Source organism: Amblyomma mixtum, chromosome 4 (assembly GCF_055824585.1).
Source record: "Amblyomma mixtum isolate Tamu chromosome 4, ASM5582458v1, whole genome shotgun sequence".
Classification (NCBI taxonomy): domain Eukaryota; kingdom Metazoa; phylum Arthropoda; class Arachnida; order Ixodida; family Ixodidae; genus Amblyomma; species Amblyomma mixtum.
This window is the reverse complement of record NC_143015.1, coordinates 124,591,874-124,613,895: the sequence shown is the minus strand read 5'-3', so window position 1 is coordinate 124,613,895 and position 22,022 is coordinate 124,591,874. Positions and strand designations below refer to the sequence as shown.

The 22,022-nt window shown below is 48.1% G+C and overlaps 1 protein-coding gene across 1 annotated transcript in view; it reads right to left on the bottom strand.

Moving 5' to 3' along the window:
• The window catches only part of LOC149348158 (glutamate receptor ionotropic, NMDA 2B-like), a 210,749-nt gene that overhangs the window by 52,400 nt on the left and 136,327 nt on the right, over positions 1-22,022 (bottom strand). Inside the window, exons 3-5 of the mRNA XM_089587966.1 lie at positions 18,012-18,193; positions 11,502-11,682; positions 1,521-1,708 (exon numbers count right to left, since the gene is read on the bottom strand). Of these exons, the coding sequence (XP_089444092.1) occupies positions 1,521-1,708; positions 11,502-11,682; positions 18,012-18,193 (551 nt within the window). The remainder of the gene's footprint in view (positions 1-1,520; positions 1,709-11,501; positions 11,683-18,011; positions 18,194-22,022) is intronic.

Below are 22,022 nucleotides of genomic sequence, written 5' to 3'. Positions count from 1 at the left end.
CTAAGTTACGTACATAGCCATGGACACGCAAAGACGTGTCTACGAGTGTCATGGTTTACTAAATTTTTATTCAGATTCTGGTAGCAAGGAATGCTTTGAATTGAAGTAACTCAGACTTTCAAACACACTTTCAGATGTCGTCTTCACAAAACTGTGTTGTGTTGCACTGCACTTTCTGTTATAGGCGGCTTGGCACTGAGTTCTCAAAAGCGTATATATGTTGCTTTTTAACGCCTCTTGTAACAGCTTGTAAACTCAATACGTAAAAAGCTCGAAAAGCTGAACATTTCCATTGGCGTCATTCGTGGACGAGGACCATGGATGCACAGTATAGCGACATGTAACGGAAGAACTGAAATATCAGGAGAAAGCGCCGCTACATTTAAACTATATTTACATCCGTGTTTATTTCTTACGGTATCAATTACTGCATTAGTTTAATTACTAGAAACTGCAGCACAGTAAAGAGCAGTTTACTTACTAGAAACTATACAAAGGCTGGCGCAGGAATCTCATTAGAGACATTTAGCATAGCGTATATAACGACCACTACCGCTTACCGTACACTGCGAGCGGCTAATGCCCATGCGTGGGTCACCCTGAGACACCAGAGGCCGGCATCTGGCGCCAATAGCGCGTGCACAATCGTGGCTGGTGCCACGATGCGCTTCTTTATAGATATTTTATCGATATGCGATATTTTATCGATGCGCGTATACCCTGCAATGTATACCAGGCACCTTGTTGAATTCGCTTCAGTTTAGTACGTCCAGCTTAATTCTGTTCATTTTTAAATATTCAGTTGGATTCGCTTCATTTCCCTTTATTCTGCTGCATTTGCATCAATTCAGTCGTTGCACATCGATTCGCCTCAATTAATTCCGTTAAGTCGGACTCTGATCATTCAGTTCAGTAAGCTAGATTGAGTTGAGTTTAATTCGACCGATACGAAAAACTGAGAACACACAGTTCCACGGATTAGGAATACGCAGATGCAGCCATCTGATGCATGCTTGTCTGAAAGGGAAACTGGGGACAAATGGAAGTTCGTGCCTGTATAGACAAGGCGTCACTGATACCGATACCACGATCGGTATCGGTACTGCAGCGTACCGATATGGCGATAGTATACCATATTTTAAATACAAAGAGGGCACTCTCACCAATACCGGAGCTTTCATAAGCTTCAAAGTACCCGAAAACGAAGTTCAGGTGTCGCCAACAACGCCAAATGCCCCGTGTAAATTCTCTGTGTCGCCACCGATTTTGGGGCATGGATCACCGAGGCAGCGATACTCAGTCGTTCATCTCAATAGACTGGCAGCCATTTCCTTTCGGTGTAAATGTGACGAGCTTGAATTTGTTGGGGGGAAACTTAAAATTCATTTTCCTCAGCTGTAAATGCGTACTCGCTACCCGCCAAGAAAGAACCAGAGAACATTTTCACTGAGAACAATAAAAGAATCAACTTCTTACTATTCATTTAACAGTAAATTGAATAAGAGAGGAGGTGCACCCACTTTGCTCTCAAGGTGCTGCTCTCGAGCTGTCGATCCCGGACAGCACGCACAAAGTCCTCGTGTCCTCCGAGATTGGTGGTGATGACGGCGAACTGGTACCACGAGTAGCGCTCCAGGATGGCAAAGATGGCTGCGACTTGGTGCACCACCGACGGCGCCAGCTGCAGCACTCGCGCCTGCGACGCCCTCTGTCGCCACGCAAACGAAACCGGAGACGAATACGACAGTGAGCACGTAACGGCACGGGAACGTAAAGTTAGGTTAGAGAAGCAGAATAGCTTTAACTTGCGCGTTAGGTATGGAACAAAGAGAGTGTTTTTACCGCACAAAATCAGTCTATGCAACGCATTTGGGAACACAAGAGGGAATTCGCAGAGTTTCTCACACTTTGATTAGGTTGGTGAACAGTGGGTACTTTAGACCGGGTGTATCTTAATGGTCAAATCGCGAAAGCAGCTCATTCACGAACCAAGCTCGTAGATGAAAAACTCTGCGAATCCTGCTTCAGGTTCCTACAGGCGTCTGCGTTTCTTCAGTCACACAGCATGACGCATGCAAACGTGCAAGTCATAATCTATATATCTGCTATCTTTCTTCATCTACCTGAGAGGCAAAAAATGTGCCACACTACCTCCAGTTCTGGAGTGGAAGGCACAGCTCTTACAAATCTCATCCTCGTCTGTTGCATTTAATCTATGTGCGTTCTGTCTTCAGCTCTCAGAGAGTTACGATGTACTATACCTGTGGCTGCTTCAGATTTCTGTTCTCAGACCAATCTATGCTCTTTTTGGTTAGACTGGCAAGCCTATATTTTCTGTCCGCTCACAGTACAAAAAAAATTAAATATTTCATTTCGTTTTGGCGATATTTGAAGGAAAATTGTTTTTTGTCTTTGTTCTGATTCCTCTTCTCAATTATGATGATAATGTTATAAGTACAGAAGCTTCCTCAGTCCGTATAACAAGTGCTTAGCAGTCAGTACTATTCTTTACCAACTTATGCTTCAGTTGGGCTTCTTTGTGTGAATTTAGACCACTCGCGAAAAAATTTCTACTTCCTTCAAATGACCGTCATGCTGATTATAATAACGATAATTACTAAAGCTTCTTGCGAACATGCATGGGCGACCATACTTTTGCCGCCACCGTGCAAGATGGGCACATGAAACAAGTTTACAGCCCAAGCCCAAGTTCTCTGCCCAGTCCGTAGCCAAGCTCGTCGGGCAGGCTCCGAACGAAGCCAAGCATAGCGCGTAGTACCTGCGTCTGGACGAAGGCGAGCCAAGCCAGTATTCATCATCATCAGCAGCGGCAGCAGTCCATAGCGGGTAGCATGAAAAACAGCTCTCTTAAGCCACAAGCAAGGCAAGCCACGCATCAGCAGCACCAGCGCGCCGTGCATTCGCGCTACGACTAAGACTACGCACAGCAGGCCAACTATATGGACAGCACGGCCAGAAACAAAGGTCGCAAACAACGGCGCAGGCAAGCCCACACGACAGACCCCGTCTTCCCACCGTGAAGTTTCACCACACGTCGAGGCTTTCCAGCTGCTTTTAGGTTATGGATAAGCGGTGTCTAACTGCTCAAAGCTACACATGAGATGTGAGAGAAGCCATAGTGAAGGGCTTCGGAATAATTTGGACCACTTGGGGTTCTGAAACGGGAACTGACACAGTGCAGCCCACGGTTCATGTTACCCTGTTTGTTATAATTTGGTTGCTTTAATATATAGCCGCTGTTTCCTTGTTTGTCATCTTTTGACTGTTCTACTGTGTGGCACCTATATGCAGTGCAACAATCAAAATGTCGAGGGACGAATCAAGAGATCATCCAATCTGACCCATTGCTTTTTTTGCCGCTACCTCTTTTTCCTGGCAGGAAGTAAAAAAAAAGGAACATTTTTGAAGCCATACTTTTCAACTTCCTGGTAACTTTTTAAAAAGCGCCCATGGGCCGAGCTGGCATCTCTTATTCTCTCTTCTCACACGATGAAAACTTCCTTGTAACCGTAGAAGGGGTAACGATCTCAAGGATAAAAGTTGGGACAAGTGACCGAGGAAACGGCCCTTCATATCTTCCCCATCACAAAAAAGGGAAGATGAGAAAAGAAAAAAAAAGGCATCTTTCGTAAAGATGCCATCCGGACAAAAAAGGGGGGGGGGGGAGGGAATGAACAGGAAAAAATGGCACAAGTGTGCCCTTACCCCGTCATCTCAAAAGTGCGCCAACTTCTCTGTCCGCGTTAACAAACATGACCTATACACATGACTTCTTCCTAGCTCTTGTGTCTTGTTAGGCTCAAGCCACCCTTGTAAATACGTCTGGCTGACTGCAATACAAGACTGGTTTCGGTTGCTTCATAATACAACAGCTATGCTGTTTTTGCATGAGAAGGTCCTTCAGACCGAGATCGCCATAACAATCTTTGCTTTTACCAAAGCGCACGCTTTCAACTTCCCACGGTAGCATACAAGCGCGGCCAGGTACACCTCGTAAACGAGGCGGTGCCATCAGGCAGGTTGCTGTGAAGGAGTAGCAGGTGCAGCAAGCCCCAAAGCCCTGCCCTGAAGCTTCTAAATATGCGTCCACCGGGCTTCCAACAGCCTCCTGGTGAACCTCCAGAGAAATAAGCACGCTACCGACCCTTCTCGCACGTCATCCGGATTCACCATCGCCATCAACGAAACTTAATGGATCTCAGTCACGCCACGGCTGAAAACGATCCTCGCGGTCAACAGCTGTGGGGTGTTTCCAGTTCGCAACGCATCCAAGAATAAACAACGATTGTTTTTTTTTTCTGTGCCCAGTACTGCAGCACGAACAGAGAACTGACAGTACCAGGAACAACTTGAAAGTCAACTTCGTCTTCACTACGTTAACGTCGTCACGCTACACCAGCCCTAATAGAATGTTCAAACCGACCATTCCTCCTGTGTTTAAATAGAGAAAAACAAAAACAATGACTATATACTAAGTATAAATCAGGACAATAGTCGATAGCTGCTGTGGTTGGCTGCAGCGAAGGGGAAGGAAGCGACAACGAAAAAAAAAATCAATGACGCTGTCCGCTAAATGCCTAACACTGCAGTTTGCCCAAAGTGTATGCTCGGCTCGATAATCTGCGGCCTCCCGGCGCACAGAGCGTTCCACTCCCAGACTGGCCCGGGTCGATAATTGGACTTTAATAAACCCACTTCCGGGCATCGAAACACAAGCGGCAGCCACTTTACCGTCGAAACGCTCAACGCATCAGGCGCGGTATCAGTCCCGTACACAAGCTCATTGCGGAGCGCCACATCACGCACGGATTAAAACTGGTTTCGGCTATACGCGAAACGAAAACGGAGTTTTGGTCGGCTTGCGCGTTGAGCAACCGATTTCAGTCATTCTATCATGCAACCCTCTCTACTTCCATATTTACCTAAGCTCCTCCACTGCACCGGCACATCCCTTTTTCTGTCAGAGGGTGCACTATACGCCAATCAATAACCAGATGGAATGGTAACGGTATCGAACATTTTTCACATTTTTATTTTTCATTGAAAATGTGTGCTGCATAGCGTGCATCTCTCCTCTCTAGTCATTATTTTTCGAAGCATACAAAAAGTGCGTCCACAAGTTGAGAAAGAAGCGCGAAGAAAACGTGTCAGCCTCCATCAGCAGCCTTTTTGCTTTTAAACCAGTCGCTGACTTTTCTATCATTCTTGCTCGCGTTTTTATCATTTTTGTTCCTGTTTTTTTTCCAGGAGGGTGCAGCACGTTGCGGGAAAAACGAACGCTGCACTCTGCCTCTGTCAAGCGACCACAATTCCCCATTGAACTGGTAGATGGACTTGGGTGCACACACTGACGTCGCTTTCCGCTGCATGTTCGATCCTTAATTCTTTGGTATTTCTACTTTCTTTTTTCTTTTTTTGTTTTTTATGCTCCTTTCAAACACCGCGGCTGGAACGCAACGGCTGTGCTCGCCCACTGGTATGCTATGGTATGGTATTCAACATTATAGTGAATTATGGCATTGCACATTGTAGCATATTGTTTTATGGTATGGTGTAGTCTGGTATGGCATGGTGGAACGTCATGGCATGATATGGTATTATATGCTATGCCATGATATGGTGTGTTATGCTATGCCATGCCATGCCATAACACACCATGTCATCCGACCATGCCATGCCACTACATATCATAGCATATCATGCCATGCCATATCATGCAGAAATATGCTGCACCATGCCATTCAATAGCATACCATAATGAAGTTCACTGGTCACTGGTCACTGGTATGGTATGGTATGGTATGGTATGGTATGGTATGGTATGGTATGGTATGGTATGGTATGGTATGGTATGGTATGGTATGGTATAGTATGGTATGGTATGGTATGGTGTGGTATGGTGTGGTATGGTATGGTATGGTATGGTACGATATGGTGGGACGACATTGCATGATATGGTATGCAATGCTATAGCATACCATACAAGCGAACTTCATTACGCTATGCTGATGTATGGTGTAGTGCAGTATGTTTCTTCATGGCATAGAAGGCATGGTATGGTAGGACATGGAGTGGTATGACATGGTTTGATAGGATGGTATGGCGTGGTATGGTACGGCATGATATGGAATAGTATGGTATTATGGGGTGTGACATGGTGTGAGATGGTTGGCACGGTATAGAGTGCCATGGCATGATATAGCATGGTATATTATGATATTTCATAGCGTACTATGGTATGGCGTGGTATGGCATTGCACGGTATGGCATGATGGTACGGTAGAATGCCATGGCATTGCGCGGTACGAAATAGTATGGTATGGCATGGAGGGTTTAACATTCCAACGCTGCACCCGGGCTATCCATAGAGGAGGGCTTCAGATGAATTATAACCATCAGCGGTTAGTTGACATGCATAAATATCGCAGAGAACATCGTGGTAGTAGCATTACGCCTGCATCCGAACGTGATAGACGCGGCCACGGTTCGGTGCCGTGACCTCCTAATCAACATCCCAAATCGATAGCCACTATGCCCATACAAGAGACAGAGAGGAAATATTAAGCGATAATCAGTCTTACTTAGTCTCGCCGCCCACTAAGTGTCCACCAAAAAGTCTAAGTTTTGCAGTTTGTACCTTTTTTGCCTATTTGTCTCATAGTAGGCTTTGGGTGTGTGTAACAGTACCGAGACTATTCTGGTGATCTGTTATGAAGATATTGCACATATTTGTTATTTCATGCATTCTCTTGTTATTGTTTTACTGCTGTCTGTCATCGCCGTGCCAAGCCGCTACGGGAGATGGGAGCTTTGTCAAGCCGCGTGCGCGGCTTTTTTTCCTTTCTCCTCAGCCATTGTACATGACTGAAATAAATGCACTGAACTGAACTGAACTGAACTGAACTGAACTGGGTAAACACCACAGCCTCACGAAGGAACAACAGACTATATGAAGGCAACTCCAGTCCAGAACGTTTCCTTCACCGGCCTGTCTGGCACTAATACACCCGGATCAATACAAGCCCGAATGCTTTCTTTGTGGGGCTCCGAGAGCAAACTTTGAACACATACTCTTCGTATGCCGACAACTCCAACCACCATCTCGCTGGAACCTCACAGACCAAGAAGGTTGGGAGATCGCGGTCTCTAGCTCCGAGCCGGCCTCACAGAAGAGGCTGGTGGAATGGGCGGAGAAGGTCGCCAGAAGTCATGGACTGATGGCCGCCAACCGGGATTAAGAACCAAGCCAACCAAACCTCCCCTACTTCATTCCCTTACTTGGTTCATCAATAAAGTTTTTACCTACCTACCTTGGGTAAACATAAGCTTCACTCTACACATTTTTCCTTTACAAGCTATGACCAGTAGAAATCGCTGCGTGATGAAAAATGCAGCTGTATAAGCAGTGAAAAACAATGTTCCTTTTATTTCCTGTTTTTCTTTGTTCAACACGGCTTGTTTTTTTAGCGCAGAAAATTAAGGTGTGCAACTTTATTTTATGCACGGTTACGTCAATTATCAAACGCATTTGTGTCATTCTAGTCGTTTTTTACATATTAAGCAAAATACACAACCAGCCATGACACTCATTACACTACGCTTCAAGGACGACATGCAAATGCGAGGCAGTCCGGCTGTACTGTTACATTCAGAGCTTTCTATTCAATCCTTCTGCAAAACTCCCAAGCATCTCCTTTGTTGCAAAACGAAGCGGTTACAAAGTGCCCTGTAACCTTCCAAACAAAAAAAAACATTTGAACACAATTATTTGGTACAACGGGAGGTGGCACATCACCACGCCTCGTTCGGTTGTGGCTCGGCGTGCAGGTGCCAGCGGCTAGAAATGACTGGGGTTACAAACCGGAGTTTTGCAAAGGGACTGAGGGAATCCCTCTGCTCGGCACTTTGTCACTGTTCATAGCACACTCACATTCAGCGGCATCAGTCGCCCCGCCAGCGATGCCAGCCCGACCCCATTCATCAGCAACAAACAGCAGACTGCATTCAGCACCGAGTACTTTCTACGCTACAACGGCACAGAAGTGCAGGCAGTATTATGGAACCATTGGCATCCGAGCTGGAGCGTTGACTCGGCTGTCCAAAACTAAGCAATCATTCATGCATAACTGTGGAGTCCATGTAAACTACCGCGTCAAGAACCCACTACAGTACTTTTTGTCGTTTCGAAGCATGCTAGATCAACATAACAGTGCTGAACTTTAGGACCTTACACAGGAGTCTGACGAATTAGTTCAATTTCATTAGGGAAAATCTTTAAAGCCTACTGTTCTTCCTGGGAAGAAATTATGGCCCTAAAGATGCATTTCAGCGTCCACATCCTAATGCAAACCATCCGAGGTACAACTCTGTCCCTGCCTCAAGATAAGGATTTACTTCTGCCACCTTCTCCGCTTTAAAGTAATGGTGCATATGTCGACTCTCGCGCAGTGCATTCGTGTTCGGTTTGTAAATATTGAAGGTGCATAAACAACTGCCGCATATAACATGCCATGCGAAATGCGCATACCGTTCGAAAGGCCTCCTGAAGTACTTTATTTGGTATGGTGGGTTCCCCACAGATATAATTTTGTGAAATAAAAACGTATTGCGGCGTTCATATCGCATCATAAAGACTGATTGCTGCCTAACACAGAAAAACGCTCATCCCTGCCTCCTCCCTTCGTCTTTCGTCGTTTTTGGGTAGCGCGACGTTCAGTCCCTCGAGCAATTTCGGGAGTTGCGGTCCTCCATGTTTCCCGTTCTCGTTATCGACTCTGTGAAGTCATCTCTCTTGTTATATGCACACTGCAATAATAGAAGGTATACATTCGAATGGGCGCACAGGATGACCTCACCTTTGCAGCAGGTGAGGGGAAGGAAAGAGCGTCAATGTAGCAGTTATTACTCAACGTTAACACAAGCAAGCATGACACCTTAATTCCAACGGGCTGATGCTTAGAATATATTCAGATGAAATATTGCTTTGAACTCCACTGCACACTTCATTCGGAACAGGTGCGGATTCCCGACGAAAACGCCATCTATTTACACCCACCTGCCTCCTGTGCACTAGATCTGACCACTCGCGGACGGTCCCGCGAATTTTCTTGCAGCTCATTTAGTTGGTAGAGAGACAGTACCGCACAGATAGCGCTCCAGGTTTCCACTCAGAGTCGTATTTTTCCTCAGTTCTAAAGATCAGAACATCCGTGTGACTCCTCTCTTGCTCCACTGCGCCGCTCAGGTGTATCGTAACAAAATGAATTTCTTAGGCTGTCGTCTATATTAGCGGATGTAGGCGAAGATATGAAGTGGATGGTTTTAGCTGAGGACGAATCGCATAGAACGGCCGCAGCGAATGCTTGCAATCTGTTTCCATGATAAAAAAGAAAGGAAATTTCCACAGAGAACCCTGCTTTCACAGGTCACGCCTTACGTGTAAACTTTCCCTTTCGGTCAGTTCTCGAAAATTATCATTTACTTCTCACGGACACGAAATCTCAACCGGCCACTCTGTACTGAACCGGTCACCGCTCCAGCTCGGCTCCAAGGAGCGTACGATACAGGCACGTTCCGCTCTAGGTAACCGGTATGCTTGCAGCCTGCGAACAGTGCAACGGAAACTGTGCGTTCCGCAAGGATTATTTCATCCCTGCTCCAGTTCTTGGAGCTTATTCTCTCACATACTTGTCCGCACAATTAGCTGGCTAGGGAACACTGAGTAGATGGGTCAGCCACATTAAAAGTTTTGTGCGTCTTCAAACATGTTATCAGCATAGGGGAGCGTTGGTTGAGCTTGTGTGTCAGATTTGTGTGCAGAAAAGATATTATTTCCATGGTAAGCGCCCAGTTGCGTGCAAGCATGCTCAGGAGGTAGCGAAAGTCACGACAAGAATATTTTTGTTCTCTAACCTTTAGTTTCCTCAAATGTGCGTTCATTACCGTTCACTTTGTGTTCAAATATTTCCTCGTAATGAGCGGAATGTTTTTCCGCGTCTTTTTTCTTCCTCCAAGGTCCAATTAGGCTCTCTTTTTCTCTTTGCATTTGCATACTACACATGTCTTTGTCAACAAGTTAACACCCCGGAGCACTTGGTCATAGAATGTCAACTTCGCCAAGTAAGCTGTGTTGTGCCCAGTGCAAGGAGAAAAAAAAACGTTATACTGCAGCGTAAACGATCGCTTATGGCAGGAATCTCGGTGCCGTATTGCAACCTTTCAGCAGCCTTCGGCCACAGCTTCAATTTTCGAGTAGTCGATGCTGTTCAGTCTGTCGCGGGTTTGCAATAAACGTGTCCTGAATAGTATTCTATCCTAATCTATCCACAGGCACGAAGGTTCGCCCGGTACTTGCGCATGCGCTTAACGATTGGCGCTCGTTTTAGTCAATTGCCAACTCCAACACATACCTGCTTTGTCTATGTGCATTGCACTACACATTCAGATCAGATATCATCATCAGCAGCCTGAATGCACCCACTGCAGGGCAAAGGCCTCTCCCATGTCTCTCCAATTAACCCTGTCCTTTGTGAGTTGCCGCCACTGTATCCCCGCAAACTTCTGTATCCCATCCGCCTACCTAACTTTCTGCCGTCCGCTACTACGTTTGCTTTCTCTTGGAATCCACTCCGTTACCCTTAAGGACAAGCGGCTATCTTGCCTTCGCATTACATGCCCTGCCCAAGCCCATTTCTTCCTCTTGATTTCAACTAAGATGTCATTAACCCGCGTTTGTTCCCTCACCCACTCCGCCCTCTTCCGATCTCTTAACGTTACACCTATCATTTTCCTTTCCATAGCTCGCTGCGTTGTTCTTAACTTAAGCTGAACCCTCTTTGTTAGCCTCCACGTTTCTTCCCCATTAGAAGGTTGTGGCCAAGTACTACACCAGGGTGGCCAAATCCTGTTCTGGCGAGGAACAGATATCGCGCCTAGGCAAATCGTGATTTTAGTGTCTGGCAGTGCCTCAGTGCGTTCGGTTGAGCCTCAGTCTCACTCGCCTCAGGCATGCTAACTTGCTGTACTTAATTATTTGCAGTGCGCGCTGACCCGCAAAAATCTATCCTTTTTGAGGGCACTGTCAGCTGCTAAGAGCGTTCTAAGCCCTGAGCTCTACACTATGGCAACTTTACATTTAAGCAAGAAATGATGAAACCTATTCGCATACTATGTGTAGTTCCTCTACTGGGGGTTCAAATGCTAAGTTTCTCTTTACCAGTTTCCCTGCCTAAAATCTGCGCGAATCCTGGAAAATTTCTCTCCTTTGAAGGCGGAATTTTCGTGGCGTTCATTCCCATTCACGATTCAACTCAGTGTGTTCTACAAAGCTTAAGAAATTATTGAATTCCGAGAAAGAATCCTTGCAGATCGCCATTCATCGAACACGTTATTGAAATATGCACATGTAACGTAGACACGAAGCCGTCATTACAAGCTGCAATGTGCGCGTTCCGGACGTCGACATTTGCATCGCACCGTACCTGGTCGAGCGCGATGTTGTCGGCGTTCCACGCGATGACAGGAACGCCCAGGTATCCTAGGAGCTGCAGCACGTACTGTACAGAGGCCGCGTTGCTTCCGAACACGGCAGAGTTGGTCAGGTACAGCACAGCGACCACGTCGTCCGGAAGCAGGTCTTCGCAAAGCCGGCGCAGGATGTCTCTGTGGCGGTAAAGACAAAGACACGAAACAGGTTTCCGTCAAACTCCCTGGCAACTGGCACAGCGTTAGTAGCTTCTGCTCCAATCGAAGAAATAGCGTTTTACTAGTCGGATGTAGACCATTCCAAGCTGAGCATCACCACATTGCTCGTACGATTGATGTGAGCTCATAGCCCTCCCGTTCCACCGTACTTCCAACCGGTGCATTCAGCAACCCAGCGAGCAATCAAGACACGTCCAGGGAGTGCATGTTGGCGATAGATGCACAAAGCAACCCAACTTGTGCGGCATGGGACCCTCAAAGCTCTTATCTTGTGGAAAAACTTGAACGCATCCAAAACCGCGCTGCCAGGTTTGTTTCTGGTAACTATAACTTCCGTAGTAGCATCACATCAGTTAAAGGAAACCTTAGGTGGAAAACACTGGCTCACCGGAGACTAGCCGCAAAATTAGTACTTTTTTTTCCAAATATACTCTGATCTCACGGGAATAAGCAAGAGCTTGTACATTCTACCTCCACATTTTATCTCTGAACGCCGCGATCATAACTTGAAAGTTCTTGTACCGCGATGTCGAACTGATGTGTTTCGTAATTCTTTTTTTCCTCATACTTCTTCACATTGGAATAGGCTTCCCAAGAGCATAGAACAGTGTAAAACGGATAAACGTTTTCAATCTTTCCTGGCGGCCAATCAGTCGTAGAGGCTTTTCGCCCTTTCAAAACTTTTCTTGGACTGACGTTTCAGTGATGCGTTCTATTTTATTTTAGACAAATGTGCCTTAATGTTTACTTCCAATATTTGTGACATGCTCACTTTAGGTGTATGTTTACTGTTATTGTCCCCCTGCTATAATGACCCTGGGCGCTGCAGGTACTTGTATAAATAAATAAAAAAAAGCAAGCAGTATCGCGACGACGAGGTTTCAAAGGTCTGTAGCTCAGCCACGTAGCGGCACAGTTTCCTCAAAGGACGCACCGCAAGCATTGCCTGCTACCTATTAGCGCGAAGTGGCGATCAGTCGCTATGCATCTCATGATGTGACTAGCAAATAGAAGAAGTTTGACGCGATGTTGCCACAATAGGTCGAAGCCTTCGGCCTCAAGGCTTCCTTTAAGGGCCATTAGCCACGCCGTTCATGAATTCTATTCAGCCATAGTATTTCTTTTTCGATTCCACATGCCATACGCCATCAGTGCTGTAGTTCGAAGTAGTACGGACGGTACAACATAGAGCTAGAGACGAGACACCGCCCTGTCATCGCCAGTTGAATACTTCGTTCTATATATGCCAGGTGGGCACAGAATTAGTTCTGATACACAGCTTGCATGCTTTCCATATTAGTCAACAGCGTTGAAAATGACCCACGCGAGGTACGACAACGAGTGTTCATGGTGGAAACCATTGAAAGCCATGACTTGAACCACCGCTCGATCTTTCACTTCCCAGTAAGTTCCTGCCACCCCACTAGCTACCTGTCAGTCCTTAGAGGCTGACCAGAGGCGCTTCGAAACATGTTTTCGGCTCACAAATGTGGGTGGATGATTCACAACTCCGCTTATCTTCTTTCACTGATGCACAGGCTCACTGGGCTCCCTCTCTTCCTTGCGTCAAGCGAAGCACGTAGACGAGTGGCCTTCATGCGGTAGTGGTGGTGAAAAACATTTATAATGCAATAAATATTTACAGAGAGGTGATTGGGGTAGGCCCTATTGGCCCTTTCCCCTAACAATACTAGGTGGAGCCCCTATTCCGGGGCCCCATTGGCAAGGAACGTCGCCCGCGTCCGGTGAACCAAGGCCTTTTGGGTCTTTAGGTCCTGACAGCCGAGCAGGGACGCCTCCCAGTCCTCTCTGGTGGGGTTGGGGTTGGGGGGATAGATGGGTTTGATTGACACGCCCAAACCATGTGGAAGGTGTCAGCCACCTCCCCACAGAACTGGCACGTGCCATCAAAGGATGCGTTGAAATGTTTAAGTACCGCCGGGCACAGTACAGTGTTAGTAAGAATTTTGATGAGGAGGCGCTCGTCAGCGCGATCCAGTCCCTTACAAGGGGCCGGGTAGCGCCGGTGCTCCTCCTTGTAGTAATCGGTGATGTGTTTGAATGTAAGGGCCAGATTGTCTGATTGGGAGTAGGCGCCCAAGGACAGGGTGATAGCCCGGGGAGTGAGTGCGCGGGCGGCCTGATCGGCCTGTTCGTTTCCCTGGAGGCCCTGGTGACCGGGGGCCCGAATCAGGTTGCGTGGAGTTGGATCTTCGCATCGGCAGCTATATTCCAATATGCGCCAGGCAAGCGGAGGAGCCCAGCCCAACTCATAGTCCCGACAGGCCCCTCGCGAGTCGGTGATGATGAGTTTCGACTTGGGAGTAGTGAGAGCAAGAGCAATCTCCTCCGCGTGTGTTGCGCTGTAGGCTTCGAAAGTGAGCCCGTTGACTGTGTTTGTGTTGTGTACGACTGCGGCCGTGTACCACACCCCGTGGTGTGGGCCGGCAACGTCCACGTAATACACATGTTGTTGGTTACCATAGTATCGCGCCAACGCTTCCGCGCGCGCCTGGCGACGAACGCTATGGTCTTCTCTGGACATGTTGCGGGGAAGGGGTCGGACCCGGAGGGAGCGTCTCCAGGGTTCTGGCACTCTCTCCCTTTCCTCAATATGGTAGTCATGATTGATGTGTAGCCGGTCCAAGAGGCGGCGACCGGACGTGGTCTGTGCAAGACGCGTGTATTGGTTGACTAAGTGGGCTTCTCGAAGCTCCCGGAATGTGTTTACCACGCCCAAGGCCAGAAGTCGCTGGTTGGACGTGGTGACCGGGAGGTCGAGAGCCCGCTTGATGACTTTCCCGTGGATGACCTCCAGTTGGTCATCATCATGTTTGCGCAGGTGCAAGTAGGGGGTTGAGTAGAGGATTCTACTCGTTACGAAAGCATGGGCAAGCCGCAGTGCATCCTTGCTTCGTAATCCGCCCCGCTTGTTGGAGACCCGGTGGACCATGCGGCCTACCTGGTCTCCCACCGTGCGAAGTTTGGCTAGGGTGGTGTCGACTCTGCGTTGGTGGTGTATGAAGAGACCAAGGGCGCGGATCTCCTTGGACTCCCGGATCGGTACCGACGGGAGACTGATGCAAAGCGGAGTTGTGTCCCGAGGGGAGGGACGTATGTGCACAATTTCTGATTTAGATGGGGCGCACTGGAGTCCGCAGTAGGCCGCGTAGTCGTCGACTAGGTTCGGCGCTGCTTGCAGGCAGGATTCCATGTGACCCAGGTTACCTTGCGTGGCCCAGATTGTAATGTCATCCGCATAAAGAGCGTGATGTATCCCGGGCAAAGAGGACAATTTGGAGGGAAGATGAAGCATTGCCAAATTGAAGAGGAGGGGAGACAGGACCGCGCCTTGAGGTGTTCCCCTCGAGCCGATGGTGTATGGCCCGTGTTCCGCATCTTGTATGCGTATGTAGGCTTGACGGTCTGTAAGAAATTGTTTTATGTAGTTGAATGTTTTGTGGCCACAGTTGGTGTTACTGAGGTGGTCCAGGATTACTTCGTGTTTGACGTTGTCGAATGCGCCTTTAAGATCCAAGGCCAGGACCACCTTGTCGTTGTGAGGACATTCGACAGGATCTAAGATGTCGTGGTGAAGCTGCAGAAGTATATCCTGTGCAGACTTGTGAGGGCGAAAACCGAACATGGTGTCCGCGAAAGTGTACTGTGTTTCGAGAAAATCGGAGAGTCTGTCGCGCACCATCGTCTCCATCAGCTTGCCGACACAAGACGTGAGGGAGATGGTGCGAAGGTTCTCCACATCATTAGGTTTGCCGGCCTTCGGAATAAAGGTCACGAGAGCAGATTTCCAATCGAGAGGGAGAGGAGTCTCTCCGTCCCAAATGCTATTGATGTATTTGAGGAGCGCGGCGTAGGCTGCGTCGGGAAGGTTGGCCAAGAGCTTGACCGTAACCTTGTCGCGCCCGGGTGCAGTGCCCCGCTTCATTTTGCTTAAGGCTGCCCGGAGGTCGTGGAGTTGGAAAGGCTTGTCCAGCTCCGTGTTCTCTTCGCCTGCATACGAGTACGCCGCCTGTCGGGGGTCCTTAGTGGTGTACAGGTAGCGATACCTGAGCGTGTGCGCTAGTTGTTTTGTCGTTCCTGTAAAGTTGTGCAAGGCCCTATGTAATTGGCGTTGGGTTTCCGTGCGTGTTTGTATTGGATCGATGAGAGCGCGGAACAGGCGTCACGTGTTGCGGCCAGACATCTGGCGAGCAGCCGCGTTGCACCGGTCCACCCAGTTAGTGTCGGCTAGCTGAGTAGCATATTCCGCTGCCGGTTGTGTGAGTTCGAGGATGCGGTTCTTTAGGCGTCTGTTATGTTTCTGTTTCTTCCATCGCTTCGTGAGGCTGCGACGGGCCTCCCAAAGGTGGATAAGGTGGTTGTCCACGTCTGTTTGTGTTTCTGTGAGCTGTATCTGCTGTTCGTGTTGTGTGAGTGTAGACGTGAGCGATCTGGACCAGGCGTCGTATCCCGACTGGAGGGGGTCTACAATAGGTAGAGAGGTGCGGAAAGTCGTCCAGTCAGGGATACGAGCTTGTTTTAGTGGGCGTTTCAGGGGACGCATGTAAATGGTTGTGTTGATTATACAGTGATCACTACCTAAAGTGTCCTCTGTATTCAGCCAGTCGGCATGTCGTATGTTGCGTGTAAATGTGAGGTCCGGGCAAGTATCTCGTTGAATGGAATTGCCGACACGTGTTGGGTTGGCGGGGTCAGTGTGCAGGGTGAGTCCAAGTGTGGAAAGAAGGTCCGCAAGCTTCCTCCCACGCCTGTCCTCCCGGGGGTATCCCCATAGCCTGCTCGGGGCGTTGAAATCGCCGACGATTATGAGGGGATCCCTACCCGCCACCTGCATAGCTTGAGTGAAAATTTCATTGAACGTGACGTTCTTAAGTTTCGGTGGGCAGTAAATATTTAGAATGTGTACAGGTGGGTCAGACCGCTTTAGGGGCAGCACTGAAACCATCGTGTATGGGAAAGACGGTGTTGTGGGAAGTTTGACCTCCTGCGCAGTGTATCGCTTGTGAACAAGTATACATGTATGCGGGTTGTGTTGAAATGTAGTGTAGTTTGTTAGTTTGGCACCGGCGCCGGGTTCCTGAAGGGCAACCACGGCGACGAGGAACTCAAAGGTCTCAAGATAGAGGCGGAGATGAGTCCGCTTCTTGTGGTCCTTGAGACCTCGGCAGTTCCACTGCGTTAGTGTAAGCGGCTGAGTTGTTCTTGCTCGCGACTTAGGGTTGGGGGCCATGGTCGGAGGTGGAGGGTGGGGTCACGTTGTTAAGACTCCCCAGTCCGCTAGTGCCCGGCGCAGACGTGCAGGAGTCTTCCGAAAAGTCAAACTCATCGGGAATAGCTCTATTGAATTTTGAGGGGCGGTTAGCGTCCCTGATGGGTCCTACGCGTTTAAGGGCGCGCGGATTGTCTTTTATCCATTTTTGGATAATGTGCGTTACGGCTTGTGTCACCTGTGCGATGACCCTCTCCCCCTGACGCGCGATGGTATCATGGATAATTTTGGGGAGGTCAGCCAATTGTGTTTCAATTGCGGTCACCCGGGTCTCCAGGGCCGCGGCGCGACTCTCCACAGGAGGAGGGATCTCCCTGTCTGTTATGTTTTCTGCCTCGTCGCTCGACGCGGGCGGAGTATGGAATTGGGATTTGAGCGAGTTAAGCTCGCTGGCTAGTTTTTCGTTTTGAGCTCGCAAGAGGGCGAGCTCGCGCTTGAGTTCCTGCGTCTCGGCGGTGCTGGTGGGGAAGGAGGGAGGAGGGGAAGGAGAGGAGGCGACCCTCGCCCAGCCGCCTACCTTGGGTTGGTTGCAGGCGGCGCTGCCAGATGAAGCGCTGAGAGCTGGGAACTCCGCTGCTCCGGGTGGTGGCGTTACTGTTGCTGTCTTGCCAGGGGGAGGCATCACGCCACGCCGTGGCGTCTTCTGGTTGTTTCGCTGCCGCCCTCCCCGTGTAGCGCCGGCATTGGTACAAGTGCTTATCAGGAAAGCTCTTAATTTATCCACTCGGTCAATGGGTGTCAACAGCTTTCTGAAGCGATTCTGAAGACTTTTGGAAGACCACTACGAAAAGTGCGACTCACGGCCATCAGGGGAGAGCAAGACCTCTAAGGTGCATGACAGGGAACAATAAGGGCCGGAGCCTACTCACGTTCCCCCGTAGCTGCCTGCAGGTAATTCTAACATGTGCCACATAGGGAATCTTCTGATCAGAGAAGAGCGCGAAAAGACACGAAAACGACGCGGGCTCTATACGAAAAGGGCGGGGCGGTCACTCACTGGGGCGTCGGCTGGAGGGACATGCGGACGGCCTTGGCGTGCACTGAGAAGAGCTGCATGAAGCGCAGGCCACCGCGGCCTCCACGCGCCATGGAGGCCACACCATCGCGGAGCTTCTGCTGGTACTTGCGCTGTTGGCTCAGCAGCGATGTGTCCGGGAAGATGGCACCGAACGTCAGGTTCTGCGAAAAATCGGAAGGGAAGGGGGGGGGGGGGGATTCAACTGCGTGCCAATGTTTCCCATGAATATGCACTGCATGGCACTGATGAGGACAGTGCTGTCGAGCAGAGGCCAAAAAATTCAGTGGAGCACTTAGTTGACCTAAAATGCGGTGAGGCGGAAGCCTTAAGCACAGAGTTGCTGCTTATCGCACTGATATGTGGTTAAGATGTTAAGCTTCGCCTCTAAGAGTGGGACGCGATAGCGTCCTACAACACTGCCAGGGAGTCGACAGAACGCCATCGCCCGTTTGGCTGTGCGCCTTGCTCGTCGCTAAATTGGTTTTTGAGGAAAGGAAATGTATCGCATGTCCGGGTGGACACCTGAACCTCGCCGTAACGGAAAGGGAGGAACATTGGAGTGAACGAAGACACCGTATTCACTAGACGCGCCTTTGTTCATTCGAAACCATCGACCGGGCATGGCGGAATGGTTAGCGTGCTCGTCTTGTACTCCTGAGACCCTGGTTCGACTCCCCAACTCGACCAATTTCCTACTCGGTTTTGTTTATTTGTCTGGTTTGATTAGAAAAGCTGATTAGGCTAATTGGTTCATTAAGCAAGCAATAGTAGTAGTAGAAGACGTTTATTCGGCCAAAATTTACAGGCCGAGCATGTCGACCGCCTCGGCGACCAGAAGTCGCTGTTCTTCCTCCCCTTCAGCGCCAAGCCAGTCGAGCCAGGTGGTGATGGATAAAGAAGGTGGGGGGTAGGAACCCGACTGCTGAGCAGCCGGGCAATAGAAGAGGCAATGGGCAAGGTCCGCATAGATACAGGGGCAGTTGGGACAGGAAGGGTCCGATCGTTAGCGATAGAGAAAGAGGCAATTAACTGTACTCAGTCCCACTTATCCCCTTAATTGGTTGCATAGTTACTAGCCAAAGTACAATTTGTCCCGTTTGAAATTCGCGCACTATGACGTCACGACCATTTCCACCAATTGAAAAGCGTGACATTTCTGTCGACAACTCCTGCTTACAATGATGAGGCGTTAAAGGCTTCCGCCTTAAAAGGGCGCGTTTTCCCCCTCCCAACACTTCTGATGCTGTGGAAACTGCGAGTGATTCAGCCTCTATGGCAATCGTTGCGACACGTGTAGACGCTGCTAACTAGCTAACACATACGTCTTGAAAGGCATCCTTGTTCAAAAAAGAATAATTCAAACTTCCGAAGCCACAACTTAATCGGATCCCAGTCTTTTGGATCTCAGGCGTATAATGCTTCTGCAACAACGAATGAACTAGCGCTTAGCATGATATGGTTTAATGTTAAATGCGGCAAGCGCATTTGTGTTTCGTCTTTCTCGTAGGTTTTTTGCTCGCTGATGAGGTGAAATGGCAGTATACTGCAAACTAACCGCAAACAGTCGGATCTTGAACGTTGGCTTGCGGTATTGCTGCTCACTCTCCGGCGGCCTGTTCTCGCTGGTTTGATGAACCACGGCCGGCATAATATAATGATCCGATTCCGACTGCTTCCGTTTTAGTTTTTGTTTTTGTCTCTCTCTCTCTCTAACGGTTTCAAGAGAAACCACGCCCCTGCCATCCGTCGACTTAAGAGAACTCGAGGTGTGGTGGTCCTTGAGCTAATCGAGACGAACAAAACAAAAAAAATCTTGAACAACTTTTAAATGGAATTGGTGACCATACTGGTCAATCTCATGACAAGGGGGATGAGAGATCCACCCTTTACCTGTAAAACAGTCCTCATGAAAATACTCCGGAGGCTCCTGGCGGTGAGCGGCTCTAGATGAGCACTCATGGTATTCACAATAACTAACGAGTCTGTTGACGCTGCATCTAGAAGCGCGAAATGGGTAGCATATTTTTGTGTGATGACCAGACAAAAAAATTTCAGGGGGGATCTTTGTTGACCTAAAGTGCGGTGCGGCGAAAGCCTTAAGCGCGGTGTTGCTGCTTGTGTCACTGATGCGTTGTTAAGATGTTAAGCTTCACCTCTAAGAGTGAAACACGACAGCGTCTTGCAACGCTGCCAGGGAGTCCATAGAACGCCATCGCCCGTTCGGTAGTATATTAGGACCCATTCTTTTTACTATCTATAAAAATGACATAGTAGCAATAAGCAACCAGGCATTCTTTGTAGTCTATGCCGATGACACAAGTTTCTTTATTCAGTCAGAGAACGTTAGTGAATTATCGTCTTTAGGTAAGATTACATTTAGTAAACTGTTAGAATGGGGCAAAATAAATTCTTTAGAAATAAATAGGAAAAAAACCAAGGCTGTCCTATTTCGACCTGTTTAAAAAATTCTTGATTACAGTATTTGTTGAAAAATAGGGCATGAAAAAATAGATACTGTACATGAGGTGAAAACCTTAGGTGTAGTATTTAATGAACATTTAAATTGGGATGCACATGTAACAAATGTGCTTCGCAACTTGGCCAAGGCCTGTGGCGTTCTATGCAGACTTCGTTACATTGTCCCACCTAAGATTAAGCTAATGTTATATAACGCCTTATTTACCCCACACATCAATTACTGTAGCCTTGTTTGGGCAACGACATCAAAGGCGAACATACACCGGCTATTTTTAATGCAAAAGAAAGCAATTCGTCACATTGCAGGCTTACCGTATGATGGCCATACAACAGAGCTTTTCTCAACATATAATATAATCCCTGCAGTACGTCTATACAATTTAAACTTAAGTATAAAGTATAAAATCTCGTTGAAAAAATCCAATACATGCTTTCTCTCGCTGTGCAATCTCAGACAATCTTTGGATGTTCCCTACAACATAAGACACGGAAACATTTGGCTAGTCCCCTTTTCGCGCACAAATAACGGTTTTAGTAGATTGGAACATCGCTTGCCAGTATTATTAAACACACTTCAAGACACGGACATCGACATAAGAACAGCGTCAAGACCCGCACTCGTTGAATATTTTACGAATCTAACAGTATGAAGCAATAGATCAAGAATTGGCATTTCCATGTTGTAATTAAAGAAACATTTCTGTATAAATACATTTGTCTATGTCTCAGATTTCATTTTTGAAGTAAGTACTATCGCGCTCAATATGAGTTGCAACGCGCGGTAATCGACCGGGGCTCGTTCCGTGGTGTGCCTACTCCAAATAGTCGTTCGGAATTCTGGGAGAAACTTTTTCCTGAGCTGGGGGGCTGTTGTTTCCTGGAACAGCAGTTTTATCCCAGAATTCCGAGCGACTGTTTGGAAGAGGCACACCACGGAACGAGCCCCGGTCGATTACCGCGCGTTGCAACTCATATTGAGCGCGATAGTACATGTTGTATAAATTTTTGTGTGTAGAGTTTTTGTGTGTGTGTGTGTGTGTGTGTGTGTGTGTGTGTGTGTGTGTGTGTGTGTGTGTGTGTGTGTGTGTGTGTGTGTGTGTGTGTGTGTGTGTGTGTGTGTGTGTGCGTGTGTGTGTGTGTGTGTGTGTGTGTGTGTGTGTGTGTGTGTGTGTGTGTGTGTGTGTGTGTGTGTGTGTGTGTGTGTGTGTGTGTGTGTGTGTGTGTGTGTGTGTGTGTGTGTGTGTGTGTGTGTGTGTGTGTGTGTGTGTGTGTGTGTGCGCTGACTAGGTATAATGCTTTCTGGTGTACGCGCATAAAATATTATTTGATCGTATTCTGCGCTGTAGTGCAAGAACTTCTGCAGAAACTAATCTAAACATTGTGTGTAATTCTTTGTGTGTAATTTGAAACCGCTGTACGCTGCCATCAAAGGGGGCTAGGGCCTTAGTCAAGCTGCTTAACTAGCAGCTTTTAGTCCTTGCCGTCACATTTTTTTCTGTACAAGGAGAAATG